We start from the raw sequence: 26,747 nt of genomic DNA on the forward strand, positions 1-26,747 counted from the left end.
GGCTCTTCTTCTTCCTCTGTTGCTCCAGGCTCTTCTTCTTCCTCTGTTGCTCCAGGTGAATAGAGACCAATTATTGTACCTCGAATGGCTGCTTGCAGGCTTTTAAGACTGCAGGCACTATGCAGTGAACTAGGAAGTAGAATAGAAGCATTAAACACAATATTAGGCCAGTTACCTGGGATGTCCCATGAATCCGTGACCCTAAACCTCCAAACCCAGAATCAAATCCCATGAAGTATTTGGTTGTACATAGCAGCAGTATTGTTGTTGTAAATATCTCTATCGCACAACTTTTGCCAATGTAACTTGCGACCCTATCCTTAATCAATGTTGTTTTTCCATCATCGTAAACTGAGACTCAGTGCTCCATACCTTTCTGTTATTGATTTCTAGTTTAATTCCACTATGATAAGAGAACATACTTTGTATAATTTCTATTCTTTTCAATTTGTTAAGGTTTGTTTTATGACTTAGAATATTGTTTATCTTGGTAAATGTTCCATGCTTACTTGAACAGAACGTGTACTTCTCTTGTTGGGTGGAGTGCTCTATTAATGTTATTTAGATCCACTTGGTTCAGAGTGTTTTCAGTTCTTTTATATTCTTACTGATTTTCTGTCTACTTATTCTATTGATTACCAAAAGAGGGGGATTGAAGTCTCTATGTATAACTGTGGATTTATTTGTTTCTTCTTTCAGTTCTTTTATTTTTTACTCCATGTATTTTGCAGCTCTGTTTTAGGTACATACACATTTATGACTGTTATGTCTTCTTGGTGAATTGATCCTTTTATCATTATGTATTGTTTTAACTCTAGTAATTTTCCTTGCTCTGAAATCTACCTTGTCTGATATTAATATTGCTACTGCAGCTTTCTCTTGATTAGTGGTTGTACGTATATCCTTTCATTTCCTTGTGTTTTTAATCTACATATATAATTATGATTAAAGTGAGTGTCTTATAGACAGCCTATAAGTGTTCTTTTGGTTTTTGTTTTTAAATCTGCTTTGACAAACTTTGCCTTTTAATTGATGTGTTTAGACTTTTGCTTTTAATGTAATTATTGGTATATTTGGATTTAGGGCTGCCATTTTATTTGCTTTCTGCTTCTGTCCTTTTTTTTTTTTTGGAGATGTTGTTTCTTTATTATGACCTATTTTATTTGTTGACATGCTTCTAAATAATATTAATTCGTTTCAACAACTGAATTATGGAAAGTGCTGAATCAGAGCAATGTGTTACATAAAAATGTACTAGAAGCTTATTGGACTTGTACAGAATGGGTTCTTTTCTTGAACTTTTTTTTTTTTTAATTTTTATTGTGCTTTAAGTAAAAGTTTACAAATCAAGTCAGTCTCATACAAAACCTTATATACACCTAGACAGCACATTCCTTCTCTCCACCCTATGTTTCCGTGTACATTCAGCCAGCCTCTGTCCCCCTCAGCCTTCACGTCTCCCCTCCAGACAGGAGTTGCCCAGATAGTCTCATGTGTCTACTTGATCCAAGAAGCCCACTCCTCACCAGTATCATTTTCTGTCTTGTAGTCCAGCCCAATCCCTGTCTGAAGAGTTGGCTTCAAGAATGGTTCCTGTCTTGGGCTAACAGAAGACCTGGGGACCATGACCTCTGGGGTCCCTCTGGTCTCAGTCAGACCATTAAGCCTGGTCTTTTTACTAGAATTTGGGGTCTGCAACCCCCTGCTCTCCTGCACCTTCGGGGATTCTCTCTTCTGCTCCCTGTCACGGCAATCATTGGTTGTAGCTGGGCACCATCTAGTTCTTCTGGTCTCAGGCTAATGTAGTCTTTGATTTATGTGGCCTATTTTTTTTTTTTTTATTCTGACTGTTAGGCTCATACTTACCTTGTGTCTTTGGTGTTCTTCATTCTCCTTTGCTGCAGGTGGGTTGAGACCAATTGTTGCCTGTCCTTTGTTTTTTGTTTCTATTTCCTCTTTCCTAGCTTCTTTTGAATTACTTGAATATTTCGTTGTATTACATTTTAATTTGTCTATTGAGTTTTTAATGGTATCTCTGTACAGCTTTTTGGGGGGCTTGTTTTATGGGTTAAAATATAGATACAGGCAGTCCTTGCTTTGCATAGTTCTGGTATGCACAAATTTGTTAGCATGGTTTAGTTACATAACACAAGTTCCCCAACAGCATGGTTTAAATTTAACTTACCATGCTATATTAAATGTGAGTAATTACAGAAAGTACAAACTTCACTGCTAGCTTTTTAGTCCAAAATTCACTATGTAAATAACAGATGACCAATCATGTCACTTCTTTCAAAGTCTGTTGGTAATTGGTCACTGCACATTTGTTATTCAGTTAATGCACAGACATCAAAGTGTGTAGTTGGGTTGCCTCCTTGTCTCCCAGTGATAAATGCGTGTAACATTTCATAAAAATGGATAATTCAAGGAGGGAATTGGCAAACAAAGATGAACGTGCAGTGAGGAAATGAAAGGTGATAATGTTGGAAGTGAAATCTGAATTAGACATAAGTAGAAATATAGAAGAAATGGCTGACCATGGATATGTCGACACTGCCACCATTTGAGACGTGCTAGATTTTCAGCCAGAGGAACTTTGTGAAGGTGAACTTATAGACATGAATGAGGAAAGTAGTTGTGATGAGAAGGATGAAGATTTCCTAGAGGAAGTGCCAGTAGCAAAAAAGTCACATTAAAGGAACACTCAGCGATATTTTACAACATTGAAAGTGAAAAGAAGGAAATGTTGGAAGCTGATTGAAAGATAGAAAGGGGTTTGATGATTTGCCAAGGCATAGAAAAGATGCTCACTTTGTATCATAAATCATACAATGAGAATAAGAAAGCAAGCACTATTGAAACTACTCTTGATCAGTTTTTTTTCAAAGAAAACATTTTAGTTCACAATATTGTTATTGTTTTAAATTACTGTACTGAATTGATGTTTGTTTTACTATTTTTTATTTTTCTATGCATTTATAACTGACAGTAAGAAATTTTTTAATGTTTTGACAGAAATTTTCAAAGGTCATAGAACAATCTTAATTTTTCCCACTGATTATAAAGTTACTTTACCTGATTTCAGCTTGCATAGTAATTCTTATGGTCCCACATTACTGTGCAAATGAGGACTGTTTGTTCATTTGTAATAGGATTTGGCAATTAACTAGATATTAGCAATAAGAATGAAGAGGAGTCATACATGACTCAAAATTTTTAATAGTGAATAACTGGAAAAATGGTGATGCTGTAACCTTAGACATAAATACAGGAGAAAAAGCTTCTGTGACTTCTTGCAGTATACAATTTGAAGTGAAAATATGAAATTTGAAATAATGTGAATGAAGAATATTTTGTAGAGGATACGATTAATAAAACTTGAAAACCCAAGATCAGTTAACAATAACTAAAGTTAATAAAAGAATTCAATAAAGTGGCTCAATTCAGTACAACGAACAGCACTAGTAGTAAGTCCTGTATTCTGCCAACAAATAGTAAGAAAATATGAAAAAAGATGTTCAATTAAAATAACAACATTAATACTTGGGAACAATGCAAAATGTGAGAGACATTTATTTTTAAAATCTTTAAAATTTTTCAGAGTTAATTGAAAATTCTTCTAATAACTTTAAGGATATATTGTTTTGCATGTAAAAACTAAATATTAATAAGTGCTTTATAAAGTTGCTTTATAAAAAAAATTAGCTTTATAGAGATAACATAATTGCAGTAAAAAAGACAACAGGGTTTTATTTTGGAACTTAAAAGATTAATCTAAATATTTCATGGAAAATAAGCAGGTAAAAAAGTTAAATAAAATTCAAGGGGAGGTTCCAGGTTCCTATTACAGCAGGATGGCAGGCACTGTGTAGCCTCTGCTTTGAGCGCAGCTGAAAACCTGGCATTGGATGCATAGAGCAACCATCTGAGGACTCTGAATGGTAGCAGGCAGATTAAGGAAGGAAAATATCTTGAAATACTAAGAGCCAGTTGTGAATTTCCTGGGATTTTTCCCACTGGCTTCTTCCAGTGTGAACTCAAAGGCAGCCTGAGACCTGGAAGTCCACACCAAGTATAGGTAGAACGCCGTAAGAGAAGGAAGCCCTCTGTTTCTGGTTGGAGGAGCAGGAATGTCTCTCTAGACAGAGTGGAGGAAATGCTCTGCTTTCTTTCTTGCTTTATTACTATCATTCTGGTTCTCTCCTACCCCAGTCCCCAGGCAATCCTGCATGGTGCTATAGCAGCAGTGGATGGGCAAGCACCTAAAACTCCAAGGGATCAAAGCCTTTGTCTGACCAGAGGAGCTGTGGTCTCAAGAACATGGATGGAATCCCATTAGTTTTTCTTCTCTTTTCTCAGTTCTTGGCTTCAGAGGCAGAATCAGTCTCAAGTGATATATAACAAGAGAGGGAAACTAAAACCCAGGCATTCTGTTCAGCATACCAGGAAGGGGGCGGTGGTGCTTTGGGAGAGGAGAATGTCAGGAGATCATAGAGAGGAGGGAGCTCAAGAAAGTGAACCCAAAATGTTGGATATTCCCAGCCAGGCTTACTCCCGAGTTACCCATGCATAGACCTGACCATACACAGCATACCAGCGTACCATCCTGGGTGGAGCACTGCCCAGGTTGCAGACCGACCACTAGGTGGCACAGTACACAAGACAGATCCAAATATCACTGCAAAGGCTTTAGGAACAGCTGGCATTGTAACCACAGGGCACAAAAGTTGGGTAGAAACTTCTAGTCTGAATCTAACTGGGTCACTGCCTGCTAAAACAAACAAAGCAAAGCAAAACAAAACTCTTCACAGGATGTACACAAGACCCATAGTCCCATAGCATAATATTCAAAATGTCCAAGATACAATCCAAAATTATTCAAAATATGAAGTACCAGGGAAATCTTTACATCTCGCAGAGAGAAAGACAATCAATAGATGCCAAACCTGAGATAACATGGATGTTTCAATTATCAGATAAAGACTTCAAAGAATGTATTATAACCATGCTCCAAGGATTAAGAGTGAGTACTCTTGAAACAAACGGAATGAGAAATGTTCAGCGCCGAAGTAGAAGATACTGAAGAAGAACCAAATGACGCGTGTGCACATGTGCACGCACACACACAAACGAGTACAAGGAACACTGGGGGAATCTAAGTAAGATTGATGGATTTTGTCAATGTCAGTATCCTAGTTTTGATCTACTACTATAGTTTTGCAAAATGTTACCGTTGGGGGAAAGTGGGTAAAATATGCACGGGATACTCCTGTATTAATTTTTATAACTGCACGTGAATCAACAATGACCGCAATAAAAATGTCAAATAAAAACAAAGGACCAGATGGATTTTTTAGAATTGAAAAATATAATCACTGAAGTATAAAAAAAGTCTGCCCTCACAAAAGCGCTCTTGCTCACCCCATCTGTTCAGTTCTGGCTATTCTAGTTCAAGCCCACATGCCTGGACTATTGTATAGCTTCTCACTGTTCTCTGCTTCCCCTCTTCTCTTCTATTTGCCTTCTAAACCTGGATGTCCGAGTAGTGCTGTCCAGCCATAACTCTGTTCGTGCTAGTCCTCCTTTGCAAAGCCCACTAGGGGCTCGAGCTGGGCAGGATAACCCTCTGAAATTTTACCCTGACCAATCTGTCCAGCCTTAATTCTCTCAAATCCCAAAAGTACTCTTTGTTCTAGCCAAGCCTCTCAGCCTTCTCTGATCATGCCTTTTAAGATTTTTTTTTTTTTTCCTGGATCCATCTAGAATGCCTCAGTTCTTCCTGGTCATACATCCAGTATTCGCTGGAATAAATCTGATCCATTTCTCAAGACTCATGTCAGGATGCGATCTTGATGAAGCGTTGCCTTTTTAGCCTCAATTATTGTCTCCTCCTTCTATGTCAGTGCTTATCAAAAACGCCCTCATATTTTATGTATGTTCATGTCTTTTTTTTTTATGTCTTTATATCATATGAAATTGAAAAGGCCCTGTCCCAAGCACATTTCTTCACCTAGAATGCTTACTAAACCAGTAGAATTGGCATGGATGCCTGACAGAGTTTAAAATTGGATGCAGCCCACTTAAACAAGATTTCTTGTGTAAATAATTTGGTTCTGTAGGACTGGAGTAGAAGTCTTATTAAGATAGAGTATTACTCAAGAGCTTATTTCAGTGATTTTTTGTGTGTATGTGAGAATTGTGTGGGATGAGGAGGTGGGGTAGCCATTTTCAGAATACCAGTGGCAGAGAATACAGGATTTCTTACTGTCTGAACTCTCACTTAAATGAATAGTCTTTATAATGATTTGCAAAAAATTTTATCCAAAATTCACTAAGATGAAAATCCGCTGTAATGAATTTGCCTGCCCATACCAGTGAAATCATATAAGTCACTTGCAAGTCCTGGCAAGTGTGTAGCAGCTGTATCTCAGGTGTGATAGGTTTGCTTTATCTGCTAGCATTGTGCAAACACATTAATGAGTGCATTATGTATCAAACTACTAGGTAACTGTTGTAAATGCTTTATATTATTTAGAAATCTTTTGTGGATTGTTACATAGGTTCAAGATATTTTAGTGATACTTAGGGAAATTGATTGAGGTTTTCATAGGAGCTGGGAATGCATTCTTATCTTTCTCATTTAAATAGTGAAATATTGGCCCCTGCTGTCTGTGAATTTGTTATCCACCATGTTTTCAGAAATGGGTTATATTTAGATACTGAAGGATGCCTGTACCTTAAAAAACAAATACATTTTTATGTTTAATGTTAAAAAAAATTCTCTCTTGTTAAAAGCAGTGTGTTTCTGTGTCCTAGGATTAATGACCTCAAAAAAAGATAGTGCTTCTGAATCAACACTTTCATTAGCTCCTGGTGAAGAATCGAAAACTGTAACAGAGAAAGATGGTAATGTAATATATTACCACTATTTTGCAAAATATTAATTTACCGATGGAACTTTGACACTTTTGTGCCCAGTGGTACATATAGCGATCACGAACTTTTTCAGCCTCTCGGTTTTATTGGGAACCTGCTACTACTCATAGTTCGTGCTGCCGCAAGGCAGGGGCCTTTAGGACTGTTTGAAACTGAGGAAACAGGAGTGTGCCACAAATTACTGTTTTCACAGGGTGTGGTATGAGGTGTCTGAATTTTTGGTAGGAAAAATAGGAATTTTGGAAATTTTTATTTGTTACACATATGCACTAATATACCCTGGTGGGGGCTCTGGGCTATAATTGGTGGGACTTCATATATACCACTAAGCACTTAAGGCAGGCTTGTGGGAAGGGGCAAGAAAAAAAATCCGTACTACAAAAATTCACATGCTCTCGATGATTAAGCATGCTTCCATTAATGAAAACACATGGTATCAACAAAAAATTAAAGCAGAAAAAAGAATGTTTAAGTTGCCTTTAATTATCAAATCATTAGGTGCATAGAGCATGAGTAGAAAACTCACAAGTTTCTTGCTTGCCTTCAAGTTTTATTCAGATTTTAATATTGAACTTTTATTTCCTTAAAACATATGAATATCTTTTTTTTTTTGTGTGTGTAAATAAGATAGGACTCTACTATCTCATCTAAAGTGAGGGGTGGGAAGTGGTGCTTAGAACGGGTAGTCATTGTAAGCTAATTGATGTGGTGACATTCTCCTTTAAAAGGTTATGATCGTATAGTGTGAATCCTTAAAATACTATTGCTTAGGTTATAACATCTTTTATGTTTGAGCTATGATATATTTGGATGAAATCAGGCATTTAATTTGGTACTAAATAATCCACAATTGAGGAAGCTAAATGGAGAGTCTGGAAGGATTTGCCTGGAAAAGCATCTTCCTGGTCCTCTGCTGTTATTTTCTACCCTTTGATCTATTTCTTTTCTTTGCCTGTTTTAGTTACCCTGCTTGGATCCATCAGCAGCTCCTCCTCTACATCTTCTTTGGAACACAGACAGAGCTACCTCAAGAAATTGAGTGCAAGTGGCAATAACAAGAAGACAGTGAGCAAAAGCTCTTCTGTTTCATCTCGAGCCAGTGCTGGTATCTATGGCTTTTTCAACCAGGCTTTCTTGGTGTTTTTTATCTTGGTTTGTTTGTAAGTAGATTTGCTCTTTTTAAATGTGTAGAAGGAACTCCTTACTTCAGTCAGACTGAACTACTTGCACTCTTCCTTGCCCCTACTCTCACCCTACCCCTCACCCTTTGTAAACATACATTGGATTTCTCTTCCTTTCTCCTTTTGTTCTTACTATCTTCCCTGTCTCTACTGACTACTTCTCTTTCCCACATATCTAAGGCCTCCAATCCTTTAAGATAAAAAAAAAACCCTTTAAGATACTTGGAAACTATTATGTTTTATTATCTCTAACCTCTTTTCTGGTCTATACCTAAAAATAATAACTAACATTTATTGTAATACTGTTTCAGGGACTGTGCTAGGCACTACCTACATTATTTCATTTAATTCTCAAAATAAACTTACAGGGCAGGTACTATGAAAATCCTCACTTTATGGATGAGGAAACTGAGGCACAGGGAGAAAACCAGTGGTCCCTGAGCACTGAGTTTCTAAGTGGCAGCCCTGGGTCTGCCTGATGCCTACGCTCTGTCAGTTGCCCTTAGGGTCTGCCCTGCCCCCAGTGCCTGCCGTTCTTCCTCACACACAGGCTCTACAGACCCTTCCCTAGCCAGCTGACAGAGTGGAACTGTTGCCTCTCAGTTACAAATATAGGGGGCTAGGCTGTGTGTGCAGATTTGGTGGCCACACTGCATTATTGCTCAAATTGAGCCTGTCAAGTCCTCTTCATTTCACTGCTGTATGTAAGACTTTACATTTATTGTCATTTAATTTAATCTTAGGAGTTTCATCTGATCTGGATTTTGTTTCTTGCATCTTGCATTTTAGCTTTGTGACATCTTTGCATGTTTTTATAAAGAGTCATTGTTTAAAACTTTATCTAGGAGAAGGCCAAAGACTCTTCCAGGTTGATAGTGATAACCTGTTCTGGATATGGTTTTCTAACTAGCTGTGAACCCTGCATGCAGCTTGTCCATATTTCTTCATTATGTGTAAGGATGTATAAAACACTATCAAACTTCTTGTTGAAATCAACAAGATTTGCCGTTAACTTATCACCCTATATAACAAACTTGTCCAGAAAGGAAATGAAGCCATTTTTTTGGCATATGTAGGGTCGCTATGGGTCAGTGTGACTCAGTGGCACTGGGTTTTGGGTTTTTTATGTTCTTAATGAAGCTCATAATAATTACCAGATTCTTTTTCTAATATTTCTAATACTTGTATTACATCAAATGTTTATGACAGGATTTTTTTTTCCCTTTTAAAATATTTTATTGATGGGGAAAAAAGAATAATACCCTCAACAGAAATATTGACATAATAACCTAAAGTGTCGAACCCTAAAAAGTAGGGGCCCTAAAAGTTTTACCTGGAATATTTGTTGTCTGAATAGCTTTCCCCTTCCCAACAGTTTCTCTTCAACGCTGTGAGGAACAGAGGCGAGAGGCTGCAATGATACAGCAATTCTGCTTGTCCTGTTCAAAAAAAATTAAGGCCACACTCATCTGGCATTTGAGCTTTTGACATTTGTTTGATTTTAAAATTTATATGTTGATGTGTAACTACCTTTTTTACCCTTTATAAGACTTTCTTCTAATATGATTACACATTTAATTTTTTTTTCTTTTTGTAAATTTGAGGTTTCTGTAGGCTTATAATAGTGAAGATAGAGAGAGAAAGGGGACTTTTTAGAAGGCAAGAACATTATTCTGAGTGAAATAAGTCAGATAAAGTGACAAAATCGTACGATTCAACTTATATGAAATATCTAGAACGGGCAAATGCATAGAGAAAGAAGTTTATTAGTGGTTACTAGGGGCTGAGGGGCGGGGAGAATGGGGCGTTATTGCTGAAGGGACACTGAGTTTCTGGTTGGAGAATTTTTTTTTTAAATTAGAAAAAGTATCATAGAGGTATATCAGCATTAATTATTAAAAATACTAAGTTATTTTTGAGATGGTTTTGGTATTTGCCAGCTTTCTAAATAAATATCTAATTGTGTAAAAAAAAGGCGGGAAGAGGCTGAGGGGAGAGAGGGAGAGCGAGCCTAGGAAATATGTGAGAGAAAGTCTGTGTGTGGAACCCAGAGACATTACCTTAAGAAATGTTTCTAGAGTGAGTAGGTGTTCCACTTTTCTGTAGTATTGCATTTGAGGGAGATATGGACTGCAAAGAGTAGACAGTAACGAAAAGTTAGGACAAAATTAAGGAGAGAGAACAGCAGAAAGAAAGGATTGTGGGAGTGAAGGAGGTGGCGGGGGTGGGGGGAGTCTGTGTCCTCTGGGCCTCAGCCTCACTGTATCCCACTCTTGAACTGGCGTTATTTGGCCCATTGTCTACAGACGGCATGGGAACAGACATGAACATATCTGGTCACAGAGTCAGGGTTTCAGTCTAGGTGTCATACCTACTAGCTATGAATACTGTGTCTTAGGTAGTTCCTAAATCATTTATCGTTATGATTTTTATGAAAAGCACTTTGTAAACTGTGAAGTGCAATGGAAGTACCAGTTAGTAGAAGAGTCTAGGGCTTTTTAGTGTAGCACTTAATCCAGGCCTTCTTTCTCTGTGGGTGTATGTTCCTTCATCTGTTGCCATGATTTTAGTTTCTGTCTTTCACGGAGCAACTTATCCTCCATCCTGTGCCCTTATCAGGGGTCCTCTAGGCCTTCCCAGATGACAGCTATTCAAATCTCTATGTACTAGTGGTAGAAGGCTCAAGGGCCCACTGCTTCTCTTTCAGCTGTTGTATTTGAATAGCTTTCTAGAGATAGTATTTCTCCAATACTTCTGCTGTTTAGTGGTTGGCATTTCAGGGTTTAGGTTTGAATCTAGATGAGGGAAGAGTGTTTTCATTTCTAATGAGGAAATCAATTTGGGGTAAGCGAACTTTATAGCAAATGTACCTTCACATTCTTGTATGTATTGTTTATAACGACTGCCAGTGAACTACTATAATCTGACATTTTACTGGAACAGGGATTAGCAAATTATGGCCCATAGGCCAAATTGGACCCACCACCTGTTTTTGTAAATAAAAATTTATGGGAACACAGCCATGCCCATTTGTTTACATATTGTCTGTGGCTGTTTTTGTGCTACAATAGCAGAGTTGAATAGTTGTGTCAGAAAGCATAAAATATTTACTATCTGGCCCTTCATAGAAAAAGCTTGCTGACTCTTGTACTAGTCGAATGTGAGCCAGGCAACTCTGGTACAGTTGATACTTTACCAGGGCTCAGGTTGTGTTAATTTCCCATGCTTACCTCTGGCAATAATTTTCTCAGGAAACCCTTCAAATTTCCTTTGAGTACCTTGACCTCACAAGTGAGAAACACAACTGGTGACCTGAATGATGAAAGGCAAAAAAATATCGAAACCTCCAACTAATTAGACTGGTTGGAATACATAGTGATGTTTTGGCTAAAGTGCATTTTGAGTTGTTTTTTTTTTTTTTGAGTTTGTTTTCTCGTTTGTTTTCTCTCCCCTTTTCCCCCCGGCCCCTCCCCCTGCCAACCAATGAAACAGGTTTGAATTCCTCAGCAACATCTGTAGCAAATGATACCCGTCGTGCTGGAGACCTCCGCCTTGGAGACAGAGTGTTGGTGGTAGGCCAGAGAATTGGTACCATTAAGTTCTTTGGGACAACAAACTTTGCTCCAGGTAACTTACCTGTACATCCTTTGTTCAACTTGAATTCTTTAGAACATAAAAGGTATACAATTTTACACGTAAATAAAATTTAATTTGTAGAGAATTCTTGATCACCAGTTCAAGCATGGCACAGAAAAATGTAAAACAATGATTAAAACTTAAACAATGATTAAGACTGTTTTTACTCAGGTTGACTGTTACTAGTAAATTTTTTTTGCCGACTGTGTTTTATATTGTCTAACGGTAAAATTAGTTGTCACTCTGACTTTACTCTCACTGATTGCAGAATGTACTAAGCATCAGGGAAAACATTTTTGGATTAGATTTTTTGCTAAGGATAATCTCTGAAATGAGTAGATAATGAGTTGAATGAGTATCTTCTATCAGAGTGGTTTGAAGAGAAAAGTACACAAAAGAGTTCTAGGAAAATGAAAAAGCTTTTACGAACCCTGGGACCTTAAAAAATACATGTTTGTGTATTTATATATTCATCCCAAGTTACACTTAATTTAGACTTAATATTGTGTTTTCAAAGTAAAGATTATCATTTTCAGTGATTATGATTTCAAATAGAAGCCAGTTGAGTGAAACCATGTTCCATATGTTTTAAATAGCAATATGCTATTTTGACACATGGTGGCATTGCAGCATTTTAGGCAAATATAACCTAGAAAATTGATTAAAAAAAAAAAAAGTTTGTAACATTCTGTCCAGAACTGTGAAGGATCTGACATTTTACCCTATTTGCAAGCTAATAAGTTAGCCTGCCACAGTTTCATGGATTTGGCAGAAGATATGAGACTCCTGGGTCAAAGAAAACATTATTCCTCACAGCAGTAGCAGTACCAGAGCATCAGCATTTTCTTGTGCTGGCTCCTTGATTCCCAGTTCCCACAGAAAGATAGAAAGCTGTCCAGGTGGCACCTGCATATGCCTCAGGATTTACGTTACAGGAGAGGAACCCTGAGCTTAAGGAATCTGAACCTTGACACTGAGCAAAAAGCATGCCTGTCTTTTGTTCTGGAGGGAGACACTATCTCTATCTTCCGAGGCTGTCCCCTGTACAAACATCCATGAGAAGGTATAGTGGAACAAAGGCAGTCAGCATCTTTACCTGCCAGACATGAGAAACGTTTGTGTGCCATGGAGAATTTTCTCCCAACACATTCTTGTTTCATTAATACTGCTTTTAATTGCAATTCAACACACTGCTTTGAAATGAATTATATGTTTTATAATTCATGTTTCTCTCAGGTCTCCAGGTAGTATCTGAGATTAGTTAGGATGTTCTTAATAATAGCTCTTAAATAAAAACTTGGAATCTCAGAGGTAGATTAATTTTCTCAGTGACTGTATGTGTTTTGAGTTTGTTTTTCCCTCTTAAATTAAACAAAGCCAAAGCTAGAATGGTTTAATTCTTAGGATATGATTTATCTTTTTAAGATGAATTTTAATTTTTAAATTCCTAATATATTTAGAAATTTGGGAAATAATAAATATAATAAAAGTTGGAAACATTTGTTTAAGTCATTCTGCCCTTAAGAAAGTAGCATGTATTTCTGTGGCATCAAAATTTAGATCAAACAATTCTACAGAACGGTGGTAATATCTAAGCTTCTTATAGTTTATAAGATTTAGACCTGACAAGAAGTCAGGTTTAGCCTCCTCAACATTTTTATCAGTACCACCTCTGAAAGAGAATGAACATTTGAATGGAAGGTATTCATGCTGCACTGCTACCATACGATGGGTAGTTACTATTGTTAGCACTTGTCATAATATATTTCTGCATGTTACACATTTTCAAGAGATGGGTTGTTGTAGAACATCAAAAATCAGTTATATGGTAAATTACAGTGAGAAAATGCAAAAATTATATAGGAAAGGATCAAAGGAAGAAAGAAGTAAAACTTGGAGAATAATAACTGTGGCAATCAGCAAAATAACAGTGGCAACCAGACTAATCTGGTTTACAACATTCAAAAATGTGATGACCTATTTTCAGAGCATTAGTATGACTAAGCAGTAGGCTCATAGACATTGCTCTCTACCTATACATAGTAGGACTATGTAAGTATAAAAGGTCATTCATTTGTTGTTTTAACCTTTACCCCAATACCTGGAATTGGGGTCAGGTATCATCCTTTTTTAACAAAAGAAGGAAAAAAGCAAAAACTTCTTCTAGCTTGGTGTTTTGGAGGTTATATAATTGACTCTTTGAACTAGTAATCTGAAGGAAACCAATATTTTTGTATTTTGTAATTTGCAATAAGTTTTTCAATATCTGTGTCCTTATTTTTTGTTTGGTACTGATTCAAAGAGACCAAATACAATTGCTACTTTTCTTTTAAATCACAGTGATTTAAAAAAAGATTAGGCATTTACCCTCAATTCCAGAGTCCTTACTCTAGCAGGTGTTTGTCCATTTACCTAATATTGGGATAAACCATACTAAGAGTACTCTCACTATTTTAGTTTTAGACTCCCTAGAAAAGGAAATTTCATTACTTTCCTCAGAGCAGGTCGTTTTAAATACTTAAAAGCCTTTTAGAAAACTTTGGTTAAAAATTATTTTTATTTTCATCCTGGATGGGGGAAAAAAGCAGAAAATTACCATAATGTCTAGTGACTGGTATTTTCTGTATTATTCTCATACTTCTTTAATTATTTAGGAACTGCTTGTGGTATTCTAATGTTGAAAGGGCATAATGACAAGACTGCATATTCATTTTATGATTTATACATCTTAGTATCATGCTGCGTTTCTCTCACCGTAACAGACTGTAGTACCATGTTAAGGACAATTTCTTATTAGTACAGTGTTTAGAAATATTTTGGCAGTATACTACTTGCATAATAGCTAAGCCTTGCCAAATTTGTGTTTGTGCATTTTTCCTTTCCTCCCTTGATGTACGGTCTCTGCAATTACATATGCTCGTAACATGTATTTCCTGTTCACTTTTCAAATTTTATTTTTATAATTTTGTCATTTGGAACTTAATGATTATGATGATCTTCCATCGTTCCGGTCATCTGTGAAAGTGTTACACCACCTGGTCTTTGGGTCTGTCTAATACCAGTGAAAGTGTTACACCACCTGGTCTTTGGGTCTGTCTAATACCAGTGGAAGTGTTACGCCACCTGGTCTTTGGGTCTGTCTAATACCATAACAATTTTGGATAAAGTGCAGATGCTTTTAAAATCCAATCTTCATGTTCTAGGATATTGGTACGGTATTGAGCTTGAAAAACCCCATGGCAAGAATGATGGTTCAGTTGGAGGTGTGCAGTACTTTAGTTGTTCTCCAAGATACGGCATATTTGCTCCCCCGTCCAGGGTGCAAAGGTGAGGAAAATGGAATTTATGGTTACTCACAGGCACCTTTTGTAATTTGCTGTGGTTTATGGTAAGACATGTACTGATTGTAGCTCCAGTCTTCTTTCAAGGGGTTAACCAGCCACCTTCTTCAGAGAGAAGGCTCACGGAAAGCTAAATTTGCTTTGCTGAGGATTTGCAATTTTAAAAACCTCCTTTATTCCTCATTTGCAAACCCTATGAGTATTTGTAGGCTATTAGAAGTGGCATTTGCAGCTAAGAACAGTGAGAGCAGCAAGCTTAATCTGTCATGCAAACAAAAGTAAAAATGCTCTCTGATTGCTTCAGTCACATCCTAACTACATTAAATTTCCTGCCAGCAGGCACCCCATTCATTTTCCTACAAACCTAATGGAACCAAAATGGCTTTTTCCTCTGATTTCTTTAGTTTTCAAAAATAGATAAGCAGTAGATCTTTGCGGGAAGTGAAGCCTCAAGGATTTATATATAATATACCTCCTCGGTGTTTCTTCTTAATATAGTATATTTTGTACCAGTTCATTCTGGTTTTCAGAAATAAGTTGAGCAGAAACAAGTCCTCATGAAATTCTAGATACTGTTACATGAAATGACTTCCCTTATATGCAGAAAGAAGTTGGCTTGATATCCTTTTCAGAGGATAGCGTATATGGTATAAACATATTCATGAGAACGGATCTACAGTCACAGTCTAGAAGCCTCTTCTAGTTCCTTTCTAATAAAAATTGTGTGGAACTAGATACTCTCAACAAATGTTCATATGCATTATTTCACATTTTCTTGTGGCATTTTTCTTTTAAATTTCTATATTTTCATATTATGTTTTCATTTTCTTTTTTAGGGCACCTGGGATAATTTTTTTTTTAATGAACCCCACCCAAACCCACTGTTCATAGGACAGAGTAGAACTGCCCCTTAGGGTTTCCAAGGCTGTAAATCTTCACAGAAGCAGACTGCCACATCTTTCTCCTGCAGAGCGGCTGGTGTGTTCCAACTGCTGACCTTTTTGGTTTGCATCTGAGTGCTTTGACCACTGCACCACCAGGGCTCTTTTTTAAAAAATTTTTAAATGAAATTTGTTGGAATAAAGGTTGTTACTTCCTGTGGCAAATTTAACAATTTTTATATCCATTTTCTGCCTCAATTTATTTTTCTTATTAAATAATATAATTTTTGTATTTTATTCTATGATTTATTTGATGTAATTTTATTATTATAATATAGCATTTAATATGTAATGGTTTGTAGTGTATAAAGTATCTTAAATGTGTCATTCAATCCTAATGACTGTTAATCAGGCAAGGTGGACAGTAACAATAACAATTACAAACATGTGTTGAGCATTTAGTAAGTGGAACTTAATGTACAACGGACTTTAGATGTGTATCTCACTAATCTCCTGAGAACAGGGAGGTGTAGGTATTATGATCGTTCTCATTTTGCAAGGGAAGAAACAAGTTTCAAGTGATAAAATAACTTGGCTAAAGAACTCACTCAGCCCAAGTTTGTTGTTTTAATTTTTTTTTTAAGCCCTTTCTTTTAGACGGTTTGCTCTTTTTTATGTTTTTTTTTTTAAGTGATGAAAAATAGCTAATGAACAGCACTTGTGCAGGGCGCTGTCTTGTGTGCTTTACATGTATTAACTCATGTAATCCTCAACAACCCAGGAGTCGGCACGCCCACTCTTTCTGTTTCACAGGTGAGGAAAGTAAGGCACAGAGAAGGTATGTGAGCTGTGCAGGTGTGCACAGCAACCAGGTGGGGATTTTAACCCAAATAGTCTAGTATCAGAATGTGTGCTGTTAACCAGCACCTTGCAATAGTTGAAAGAGGTCCAGTGACTTTCTTTAGGACCAATATCTTATAAATGATTGACTTGGGAATAAAATCCATACTGAGTCACTAATCAGCCTTCTGTGTTCTCATATTTGAGTGTATTTTCATTAATACATTGCAACAGTTGTTTATAAGTTTTGCTTGCTCCCAGTCTTATTTGATTACCCAGAGACATACTTTAGTATATGGTAGGCACAATAAATACTGATCACACAAACTGATTCCTAGCTTAGTGCTTTTAAGCTGTAATAGCTTTTTCTTCTTTATATTGTAAAGCCACTTTCTTTCTCGTGGCTTCATCTTTTTTTTCTCTTTGTTTATGGAACACACTTTTTTACTTTTTTTCTTCCCTCCTGTTTGGTCTTCTTTAAGGTGGTTCATTTAAAAGCAGCCCCTCTTCTCACTTAAAAGGAACAGGGCTCTCTGGAAGTGAAGCACTATCTCCATCCAGCTGTCTTCCTGTCATCTTCTGATTGTCTCATTCATCATCATCAAACACTATTAAATGTCTTTTAGCACTTTGTGCTGTGCTAGGCATTCTGTAAGCAAATAAAACAGACAAGGTCTCTGATTCTGTGGCGTTTCTAATCTAAACCAGCCTTGGAGCTCTTTAAAGACACCGCAGATCTTTAAGATGGAAGAATTTTAAACTAGGGACTGCTTCAGGACAGTCTTACTGAGGTAGTAACCAGCCACAATCTCACCTTGCATCTCACTCTTCCTTGGGATTGTAGTTGACCTGTTGTTGCTCTTGTTGTTTTTTTCCTTTCTGCCCATGTTTTAAAAATGTGCCTGCTGTCCCAGACTCTGCCTGGATGGCCATCTAGACCCATCTACCTCCACCCAAAGTTCATCTACTGGTTAATTCCTTTTCTTCTACTAATGTATAAATCAGTCATTACTACTTTAGAGAAATGCTCAGAAAACTCACTGATCAGATTAAATCTAATCAATATAATATAACCACTCTCTGTTGCCGAGGTGGTCTTCATTAGTATAGTACTCATTTTCTCACCATTAGGTACTCATTACTAATGACCTGATCACTTCTTAAATTACATTCCTCTTAACTATGCCTCACCACCTAATTCAAATACCTGTCCAGTTCATCAAGTCGTATTCTTTGTGTCCATTGGTTTCTCATTGATTGTTGCATGCAGTATATCTTGTAAAGATGGTTCATATGGATTGCAGGGTGAAATCGTAAACACTGCCAGAGATGCAGGATTTCTCGGCAACAAAGCGTGCTGGGGGAAATGATGGACAGATAAAGGCCTCACGGACTTAGATTAGTGAACAGTTGAAAGAAAACAAGGCTGTCAGGATTGGCCTTAATAAAAGAGAAAAAAGAACAAGTTGAGTATCAGAAAATAAAGAGAAACCTTTTTGATTTTGCTTAGAGTCAAATATGAAGTGAAGGATGTTGAATTGTGTCAACCATACAGTTTTATCAGAATAATCACACACATTCATAAACCACCCCAATGTCGTTTTTTCTTTACTTTAAGGATTAGTGAAATTTTCACAATTATAATCATTTGTTAACTATAAGGTGAATTTATTTTCATATTTTTTAGCTTCACTTTTGAAGAGAAAATTCCAAAGAAATAAAGTTACATGTCTATTTTAAGTGAACTCACTTTAAGTTGATTTTTTCAGTATTAATAATTCTTGGAAAACTAGGTCCTCTCCTGTTTGATCATTCCCTGTCCCCATGCTAGATTGAAGCTCATTCCCAGCTCAGAATAGGTAGGTGCTCAATGCTCAATAAATGTCTGTTGAGTGAATGAAAGAACAAATAACAATCGGTGTGAGAACCTCGGCTGAGAGCCAGTCTTCAATCTTAAGATCAGCTGTTTCTAATGATGTGCATAATTTGTTTGTTTTATTCATAGAATAACAGATTCCGTGGATACTCTTTCAGAAATTTCATCAAATAAACAGAATCAATCTTATCCTGGTAAGATGGCACAGTTTTGTTTTCCTAATAATTATTCCTTTGCTTTTATTTATTTAAGTTTTTTTATTGTGAAGTATATATGCATTCAAAAAAGCATAGAAAATGTGTTTGTATAGTTCCTGTAATCATAAAGCAGACATCTGTTACCCACCACCCAGCTGAAGAAGACGATTACCTGGATGATAGAAACCCCTGAGTGTACCCCTCATGGTTTCTTCTACCTCTGGTTTCATATACTCCATCCTCAGGTGATGACTGCCCTGAATTTTTTATTAATTATTCTTGCTTTTCTTTATGTTTTTGTTGCCCATATATATATGTATCCATAACTAATATATGTTTAGTTTTGCTCGTTATTTGTTATTCTTACTGTGATTTAGTGTTACGTTGAAATATATTATTTATTCATTCAGTAGCTAATGGATGTTGGGGTTATATCCTGTTTTTTACTATTAAAAACCATGCTGTGCGTGTCCTGGTGCACATGTGCAAATGGTTCTCTAGGGCTCCCAGGCAGAGGATACATCTTCCTTCTTCCTGGGTGGTACCAAACTGTTCCCAGTGCACACTCCCGGTGGCAGTGACAGGGGCCTCTGTTCTCCCTACCTCACTGACACTGGTGTTGCCTAATTTAGAAGCTTTTCCCAGTCTGTTGGGTGTAAGTGGTATCTCGTTGTGGTTTTATTTTGCCTTTTTCAGGTTACAAATGAGGTTGAGCCTATTTTCATGTTTATGGGCCATTTATGTTTCCTCTTTTATAAAGTACCCGTTTAAGTCTCTTGCCCATTTTCTGTTGAGAAGTTTGTCGTTATTAATTTGTAAGCTTCTTTACATAGTGTGGGTACTAATCTTTTTTTTTTTTTAATAGTTCTGTAACTTGCCTTTTAAAAAAATTATTGTGGATATATATATACATATACATTGCTTAAATAGCAATTTTTCTATATATATACATATACACATATGTGTGTATGTATATAAAGCAAAATTGCCATTTAAACAATGTACAATTGTTTAGATGGCAATTTACAATTCAATGTACAATTCTGTGACATTAATTACATTCACCATGTTGTGCATCCATCACCACTATCCGTTTCCAAAAGTTTTCCATCACCTCAAAGAGCAACAGAGTGCCCCTTAAGCAATAAATGCCTATCCCCTCCTCCCTCAGTCCCTGCCAACCACTAGTCAACTCTTGTCTCTCTGCTTTTGCCTATTCTCAGTATTTCATATAAGTGAGATTATGCAATGTTTGTCCTTTTGTGTGACTTCTTTTACTCAGCATAATGTTGTCAGGGTTCACCGTGTTGTAGCGTGTGTCAGAACTTCATTCTCTTTATGGCTGGATAATATTCCATTGTGTGTATGCAGCACATTTTATTTATCCAGTCATCTGTTGATGTACCCTTAGGTTGTTCCACCTTTTGGCTAGTGAATAATGCTGCAGTGAACATTGGTGGACAGTGGGGACTAGAATTTTTTATGTGTGGCAAATATTTTTGCCTAGTTTTTGCCTTTTTTTTACCTTTTTTTGTTTTTTGAAAATTAGCGATCTTTTCCATTATGGTTTGCATTTTTTGTCTTAAATCTTTTCCTAAAATAGATATCATAAAGATATTTTTGATTATTGCATTCTAAGAGTTTTATAGTTTTGCCTTTCACACTTAAGTTGTCAATCTACCTGGAACTGATTTTTGTGTAATTAAGGATCTAATTTCATTTTTTTTCCCCATGTCAATGACCATTTGTGGAAAGTCCGTTCTTTGTCTATAGATCTGCATTGCCTGCATTGTCACAAATCAAGTATAGTATGTACACTGTTGTGTTTCTGGCCTCTTTCTGCTGTTCTAACGGTCTTTTTTTTTTAATCCCTGTACTTAATTAATTAGTATGGATTTCTAGCAATACTTGATATCTAGCAGATTAAAGCTCCTCTCCCCTAGCTGCACACACATACCTTGTTATTCTTCAGGAATGTCTTTGCTCTTTCTGGCTTTTATTCTTCTGTGTATATATATGTATTTTTTTATACATTTGAAGGACCCCTGGAGGCCAGTAGCTAATGTTCCGCTGGTAACCAAAAGGTCAGCAGTTCAAATTCACCAGCCGCTCCTTGGAAACCCTATGGGGCAGTTTTGCTGTGTCCTTTGGAAACCCTGGTGGCATAGTGGTTAAGTACTACGGCTGCTAACCAAGAGGTCAGCAATTTGAATCTGCCAGGTGCTCCTTGGAAACTCTGTGGGGCAGTTCTACTCTGTTCTATAGGAATCGACTTGATGGCAGTGGGTTTTGGTTTATAGGGTTGCTATGAGGCAGAATTGACTGGACAATAATGGGTTGGGTTATATATTTGGAATCAACTTGTTAAGTTCCAGAAGACCCTGTTGGGATTCCGATTAGAACTGCATAGTTTTTAGCTGAACTTGAGGAAAATTGACATCTGTGTCATTCCTTTCCAAGGATGTGTCTTTCCCATTTGTTTGGGTGTTCTTTAATGGCTTTCAAAGAAGCTTGATATTTTTTCCATAAAAAACCTTGCATTTATTCTTAAGTACTTTATAATTTTTGTATTACTATAAATGAGATCATTTTAAAATTACATTTTATGTCTGGTTGTTACGGTTGCGTTTCATTTAACCTTTGTATATTGATTTTTTTAATCCAACAAACTTCCTAGACTCTTATTCCAATAATTTAACTGTAGATTCTATTGTGTGCTTTTTTTTTTTTAACATGGATAATCACATCATATGCAAATAATGGCAGATGTTTTTTCATTTCCTGCCATTAGGCCATTTGTGTCATTTTCTTCTTACTGTATTGGCTTGCCACAGGAGTGGCAAGAAAAGAAAGAAAGAAGGAGAAAGGGCATCCTTGTCTGGTTCTTTAAGGAATATTTTCAGCATTTTATCATTAAGTATGGTGATGCTTTAGTTTTTAAATGATGTCCTTTGCTAAGGCTTTTTGTTTGTTTTTGATTCATGAATGGAATGTTATGTAATTCTTTCGTTTCTATATCTAATAAATGCTTTTATGGTTTTTCTCTTTATTTTACTATAGTAAATTGTATTATTTGATTTCTAATATTAAATCAACTTTGGATTTCTAGGATAAACCTAATTTGGCCCTGATACATATTATTTAAAAAAATACTACTGAATTCGATTTCCTGACATTTTAAACGAGGATTTAAAGATCTGTGATCAATAGTAAAAAGAGCCTATAATTTTTCCTTTGTACACGGTATTTGTCTAGTTTAATATCAAGCTTATGCTAGTTGTTGTGTATTGTCAAGTCGATTCTATAGGACATAGTAGCACTGCCCCATAGCGTTTCCTAGGTTGTAATCTTTATGGAAACAGATTGCCAGGCCTTTTCTCCCACAGAGCTGCTGGTGGGTTTGCACCACCGACCTTTTGGTTAGTAGCCAAGTGCTTAACTGCTGTGTTACCAAGGCCCTTAAGCTTTTGCTAACCTTTATATGGTGAATTGGGGGGATATTTCTTCTTTGTCCTTGGGAAATATTTGTGTAAGTAGGTATTGCCTGTTCCATGACTTTTACTTGCCAGAGTCTGTGTTTTCTATTTCATTATCGATTCCATTTCTTTAATAGTTTTAGAGCTGTTTAGGTTTTTCTCTTTCTTCTTGAGTTGGTTTTGATAGTTTATTTTTTTTCCAGGAATTTATCCATTTCATTTAAACTTTCAACTGTATTGTCAGAAATTTGTTACAAATACTCTGTTCTTATGTTTCATATTCAATATCTATAACAGTTGTACTTACTTCCTCCTTTCATTTTTATTGAATAGTGTCTGTCTTTCTCTCCCTTACCCCCTTGTTTAATCTTGTCAGGAGTTTGGAATTTTCAAATAACCCACTTCTGACTTTGTGGCGTCTTTCTACTCTGTGTTTGTTTTTTTTTTTGTTAATTGTTATTGTTGTCAGCTACTGTGAGTCAGCCCCTGACTCACAGTAACCTGTTGCACAATGGTATTGACTGATTTTTGAAAGTAGATCGCCAGGCCTTTCTTCCTGATCTGTCTTAGCCCGGAATCTCTGCTGAAACCTGCTCAGCGTAATAGCAACACACAAGCCTCCACTGATAGATGATTGGTAGCTGTGTTTGAGGTGAATTGACTGCTTATCGAACCTGGGTCTCCCACATGAAAGGAGAGAGTTCTACCACTGAACTACCTCATTTCCATCCTTCTATTCTACCTTGGGTTTCTCCTTCTATTTTTCTAACTTTTTGGTTGGTTGCTTGTTTCACGAAGTCAGGCTTTCCGTTTTCACATGTTATCGTTTAAGGCTATAAATTTCTCTTTAACTGCTGCTTTCCCTGCATCTCACAAGTTTTGATACATAGTATTGTACTTCTCAGTGCTACATTTTTATATCCATTATTATTTCTTCTTTGACCTATGTTCACTAGTGTGTTTTTAAATTTCCAAATATATGGAGTTTTCTAGTTATTATTCTTTTTCTTAAAGGCAGTGTGATAAGAGAATGTGATTCTTATAATATCAGACCTTAAATATTTGTTTAGCCTAACTTTATGGTCTAGCACAACATTGTGACAAATGGTCCATGTGTGTTTAAAGAGAATGTGTGTTCTTCAATTGTTGTATGCAACATTTAAAATATATTTTAGAACAACTTTATTAATTGTGCGATTTAAATAGATATCTGTATGAAATTTTTTATTTGCTTAATCTGTCCATTACTGAGAGAGAAATATGGGAAATTTCTCATCTGTCAGTTTTACTTTGAGAGTTTATAAATGTTTGCTTTGTACATTTTGAAGCTCCATTTTTATTCCTTTATTTTTTAAATTTTTATTGTGCTTTAAGTGAAAGCTTACAAATCAAGTCAGTCTCTCATACAAAAATTTGTATACACTTTGCTATATACTCTTAGTTTCTCTCTCCCTAATGAGACAGCACACTCCTTCCTTCCACTCTGTCTTTCCCTGTCCATTTGGCCAGCTTCTGATCCCCTCCACACTCTCATCTCCCCTTCAGACAGGAGATGCCCACATAGTCTCCTGTGTCTCCCTTGATCCAAGAAGCTTAGTCTTTACCGGTATCATTTTCTATCCCATAATCCAGTCAAATCCCCGTCTGAAGAGATGGCTTTGGGAAAACTTCCTGTCTTGGGCTAACAGAAGGTCTGGGGACTATGACTTCTGGGATCCTTCTAGTCTCAGCCAGACCATTAAGTCTGGTCTTTTTATGAGAATTTGGGGTCTGTATCCCACTGCTCTCCTGCTCCCTCAGGGGTTCTCTGTTGTGTTCCCTGTCGGGGCAGTCTTGGGTTGTAGCTGGGCACCATCTAGTTCTTCTGGTCTCAGACTAATGTAGTCTCTGGTTTATGTGGCCTTTTCTGTCTCTTGGGCTCTTAATTGCGTCTTTGGTGTTCTTCATTCTCCTTTGCTTTAGGCGGGTTGAGACCCACTGATGCACCTTAGATGGCCTCTGGCTAGCATTTAAAACCCCAGACACCACTCTTCAAAGTGGGATGTGGAATGTTTTCTTAATAGATTTTATTATGCCAATTGACTTAGATGTCCCCCGAAACCATGGTCCCCAGACCTCTGCTCCTGCTATGCTGGCCTTCAAAGCATTCAGTTTATTCAGGAAACTACTTTGCTTTTGGTTTAGTCCAGTTGTACTGACCTCTCCTGTACTGTGTGTTGTCTTTCCCTTCACCTGAAATAGTTCTTATCTACTATCTAGTTAATGGCTACCCCTCTCCCTCCGTCCCTTCCTCCCTCTCTTCCCATTTTCGTAACCATCAAAGAATATTTTCTTCTCTGTTTAAACTATTTCTTGAGTTCTTATAATAGTGGTCTCATACATATATTTGTCCTTTTGCAAGTGACTAATTTCACTCAACATAATGCCTTCCAAAGTCTTCCATGTTATGAAATGTTTCATGGATTCATCATTGTTCTTTATCAATGGGTAGTATTCCATTGTGTGAATATACCATAATTTATTTATCCATTTATCCATTGATGGGCACCTTGGCTGCTTCCATCCTTTTCCTATTGTAAACGGTGCTGCAATGAACATGGGTCTGCATATATCTGTTCATGTAAAGGCTCTTATTTCTCTAGAATATATTCCAAGGAGTGGGGTTGCTGGATCCTATGGTAGTTCTGTTTCTGGCTTTTTAAGGAAATGCCAAATCGATTTCCAATGTGGTTGTACCATTTTGCATTCCCACCAGCAGTGTATAAGTGTTCTAGTCTCTCCACAACCTCTCCAACATTTATTGTTTTGTGTTTTTTGGATTAATGCCAGCCTTGTTGGAGTGAGATGGAATCTCATTGTAGTTTTTATTTGCATTTCTCTAATGGCTAATGATCATGAGCATTTCCTCATGTATCTGTTAGCTACCTGAATGTCTTCTTTAGTGACATGTCTGTTCATATCCTTTGCCCATTTTTTAACTGGGTTATTTGTGTTTTTGTAGTTGAGTTTTTGCAGTATCATGTAGATTTTAGAGATCAGACACTGATCTGAAATGTGCTAGCAAAAAACTTTTTCCCAGTCTGTAGGTAATCCTTTTACTCTTTTGGTGAAGTCTTTGGATAAGCATAGGTATTTGATTTTTAGGAGCTCCCAGTTATCTAGTTTTTCTTCTGCATTGTTAGTAATGTTTTGTATACAGTTTATGCCATGTATTAGGGCTCCTAGTGTTGTCCCTATTTTTTCTTCCATGATCTTTATCATTTTAGATCTTATATTTAGGTTTTTGATCCATTTTGAGTTAGTTTTTGTGCACGGTGTGAGGTATGGATCTTGTTTCTTTTTTTTGCAGATAGATATCCAGTTATGTCAGCACCATGTGTTAAACAGACTGTGTTTTTCCCATTTAACTGACTTTGGGACTTTGTCAAATATCAGCTGCTCATATGTGGATGGATTTATGTCTGGATTCTCAATTCTGTTCCATTGGTCTGTGTATCTGCTGTTGTACCAGTACCAGGCTGTTTTGACTACTATGGCTGTATAATAGGTTCTAAAATCAGGTAGAGTGAGGCCTCACACTTTCTTCTTCTTTTTCAGTAATGCTTTACTTATCCGGGGCCTCTTTCCCTTCCTTTTGAAGTTGGTGTTTTGTTTCTCCATTTCATTAAAAAATGTTATTGGAATTTGGATCGGAACTGCATTGTATCTATAGATGGCTTTTGGTAGAATAGACATTTTTACAATGTTAAGTCTTCCTATCCATGAGCAAGATATGTTTTTCTACTTATGTAGGTCTCTTTTGGTTTCTTGCAGTAGTGTCTTGTAGTTTTCTTTGTATAGGCCTTTTATGTCTCTGGTAAGTTTTGTTCCTAAGTATTTTATCTTCTCGGGAGCTACTGTAAATGGTATTGATTTGGTGATTTCCCCTTCAGTGTTCTCTTTGTGGGTGTAGAGGAATCCAACTGATTTTTGTATGTTTATCTTGTATCCTGACACTCTGCTGAACTATTAGTTTCCGTAATTTTCTTGAGGATTTTTTAGGGTTTTCCGTGTATAAGATCATGTCATCTGCAAAAAGAAATACTTCTACTTCTTCCTTGCCAATCTGGATGTGCTTTATTTTTTTTATCTAGCCTAATTGCTCTGGCTAGGACCTCCAGCACAACGTTGAATAAGAGTGGTGATAAAGGGCATCCTTGTCTGGTTCCCGATCTCAAGGGGAATGCTTTCAGACTCTCTCCATTTAGGATGATGTTGGCTGTTGGCTTTGTATAAATGCCCTTTATTATGTTGAGGAATTTTTCTTCTATCCCTGTTTTGCTGTGAGTTTTTATCATGAATGGATGTTGAACTTTGTCAAGTGCCTTTTCTGCATCAATTGAT

The 26,747-nt window shown here is 36.7% G+C and overlaps 1 protein-coding gene across 3 annotated transcripts in view; it reads left to right on the top strand.

Moving 5' to 3' along the window:
* CLIP4 (CAP-Gly domain containing linker protein family member 4) overlaps nucleotides 1-26,747 on the top strand; it is a 102,423-nt gene that overhangs the window by 60,641 nt on the left and 15,035 nt on the right. For 2 of the 3 annotated variants that reach the window (XM_049904961.1, XM_049904962.1), the window contains exons 10-14: nucleotides 6,817-6,906; nucleotides 7,898-8,041; nucleotides 11,610-11,744; nucleotides 14,957-15,080; nucleotides 18,821-18,885. In XM_049904961.1, the coding sequence (XP_049760918.1) occupies nucleotides 6,817-6,906; nucleotides 7,898-8,041; nucleotides 11,610-11,744; nucleotides 14,957-15,080; nucleotides 18,821-18,885 (558 nt within the window). The remainder of the gene's footprint in view (nucleotides 1-6,816; nucleotides 6,907-7,897; nucleotides 8,042-11,609; nucleotides 11,745-14,956; nucleotides 15,081-18,820; nucleotides 18,886-26,747) is intronic. The other variant, XM_049904963.1, reaches the window with a different exon arrangement.

The sequence above is a fragment of the Elephas maximus genome, chromosome 12, assembly GCF_024166365.1.
Source record: "Elephas maximus indicus isolate mEleMax1 chromosome 12, mEleMax1 primary haplotype, whole genome shotgun sequence".
NCBI classification, from domain to species: domain Eukaryota; kingdom Metazoa; phylum Chordata; class Mammalia; order Proboscidea; family Elephantidae; genus Elephas; species Elephas maximus.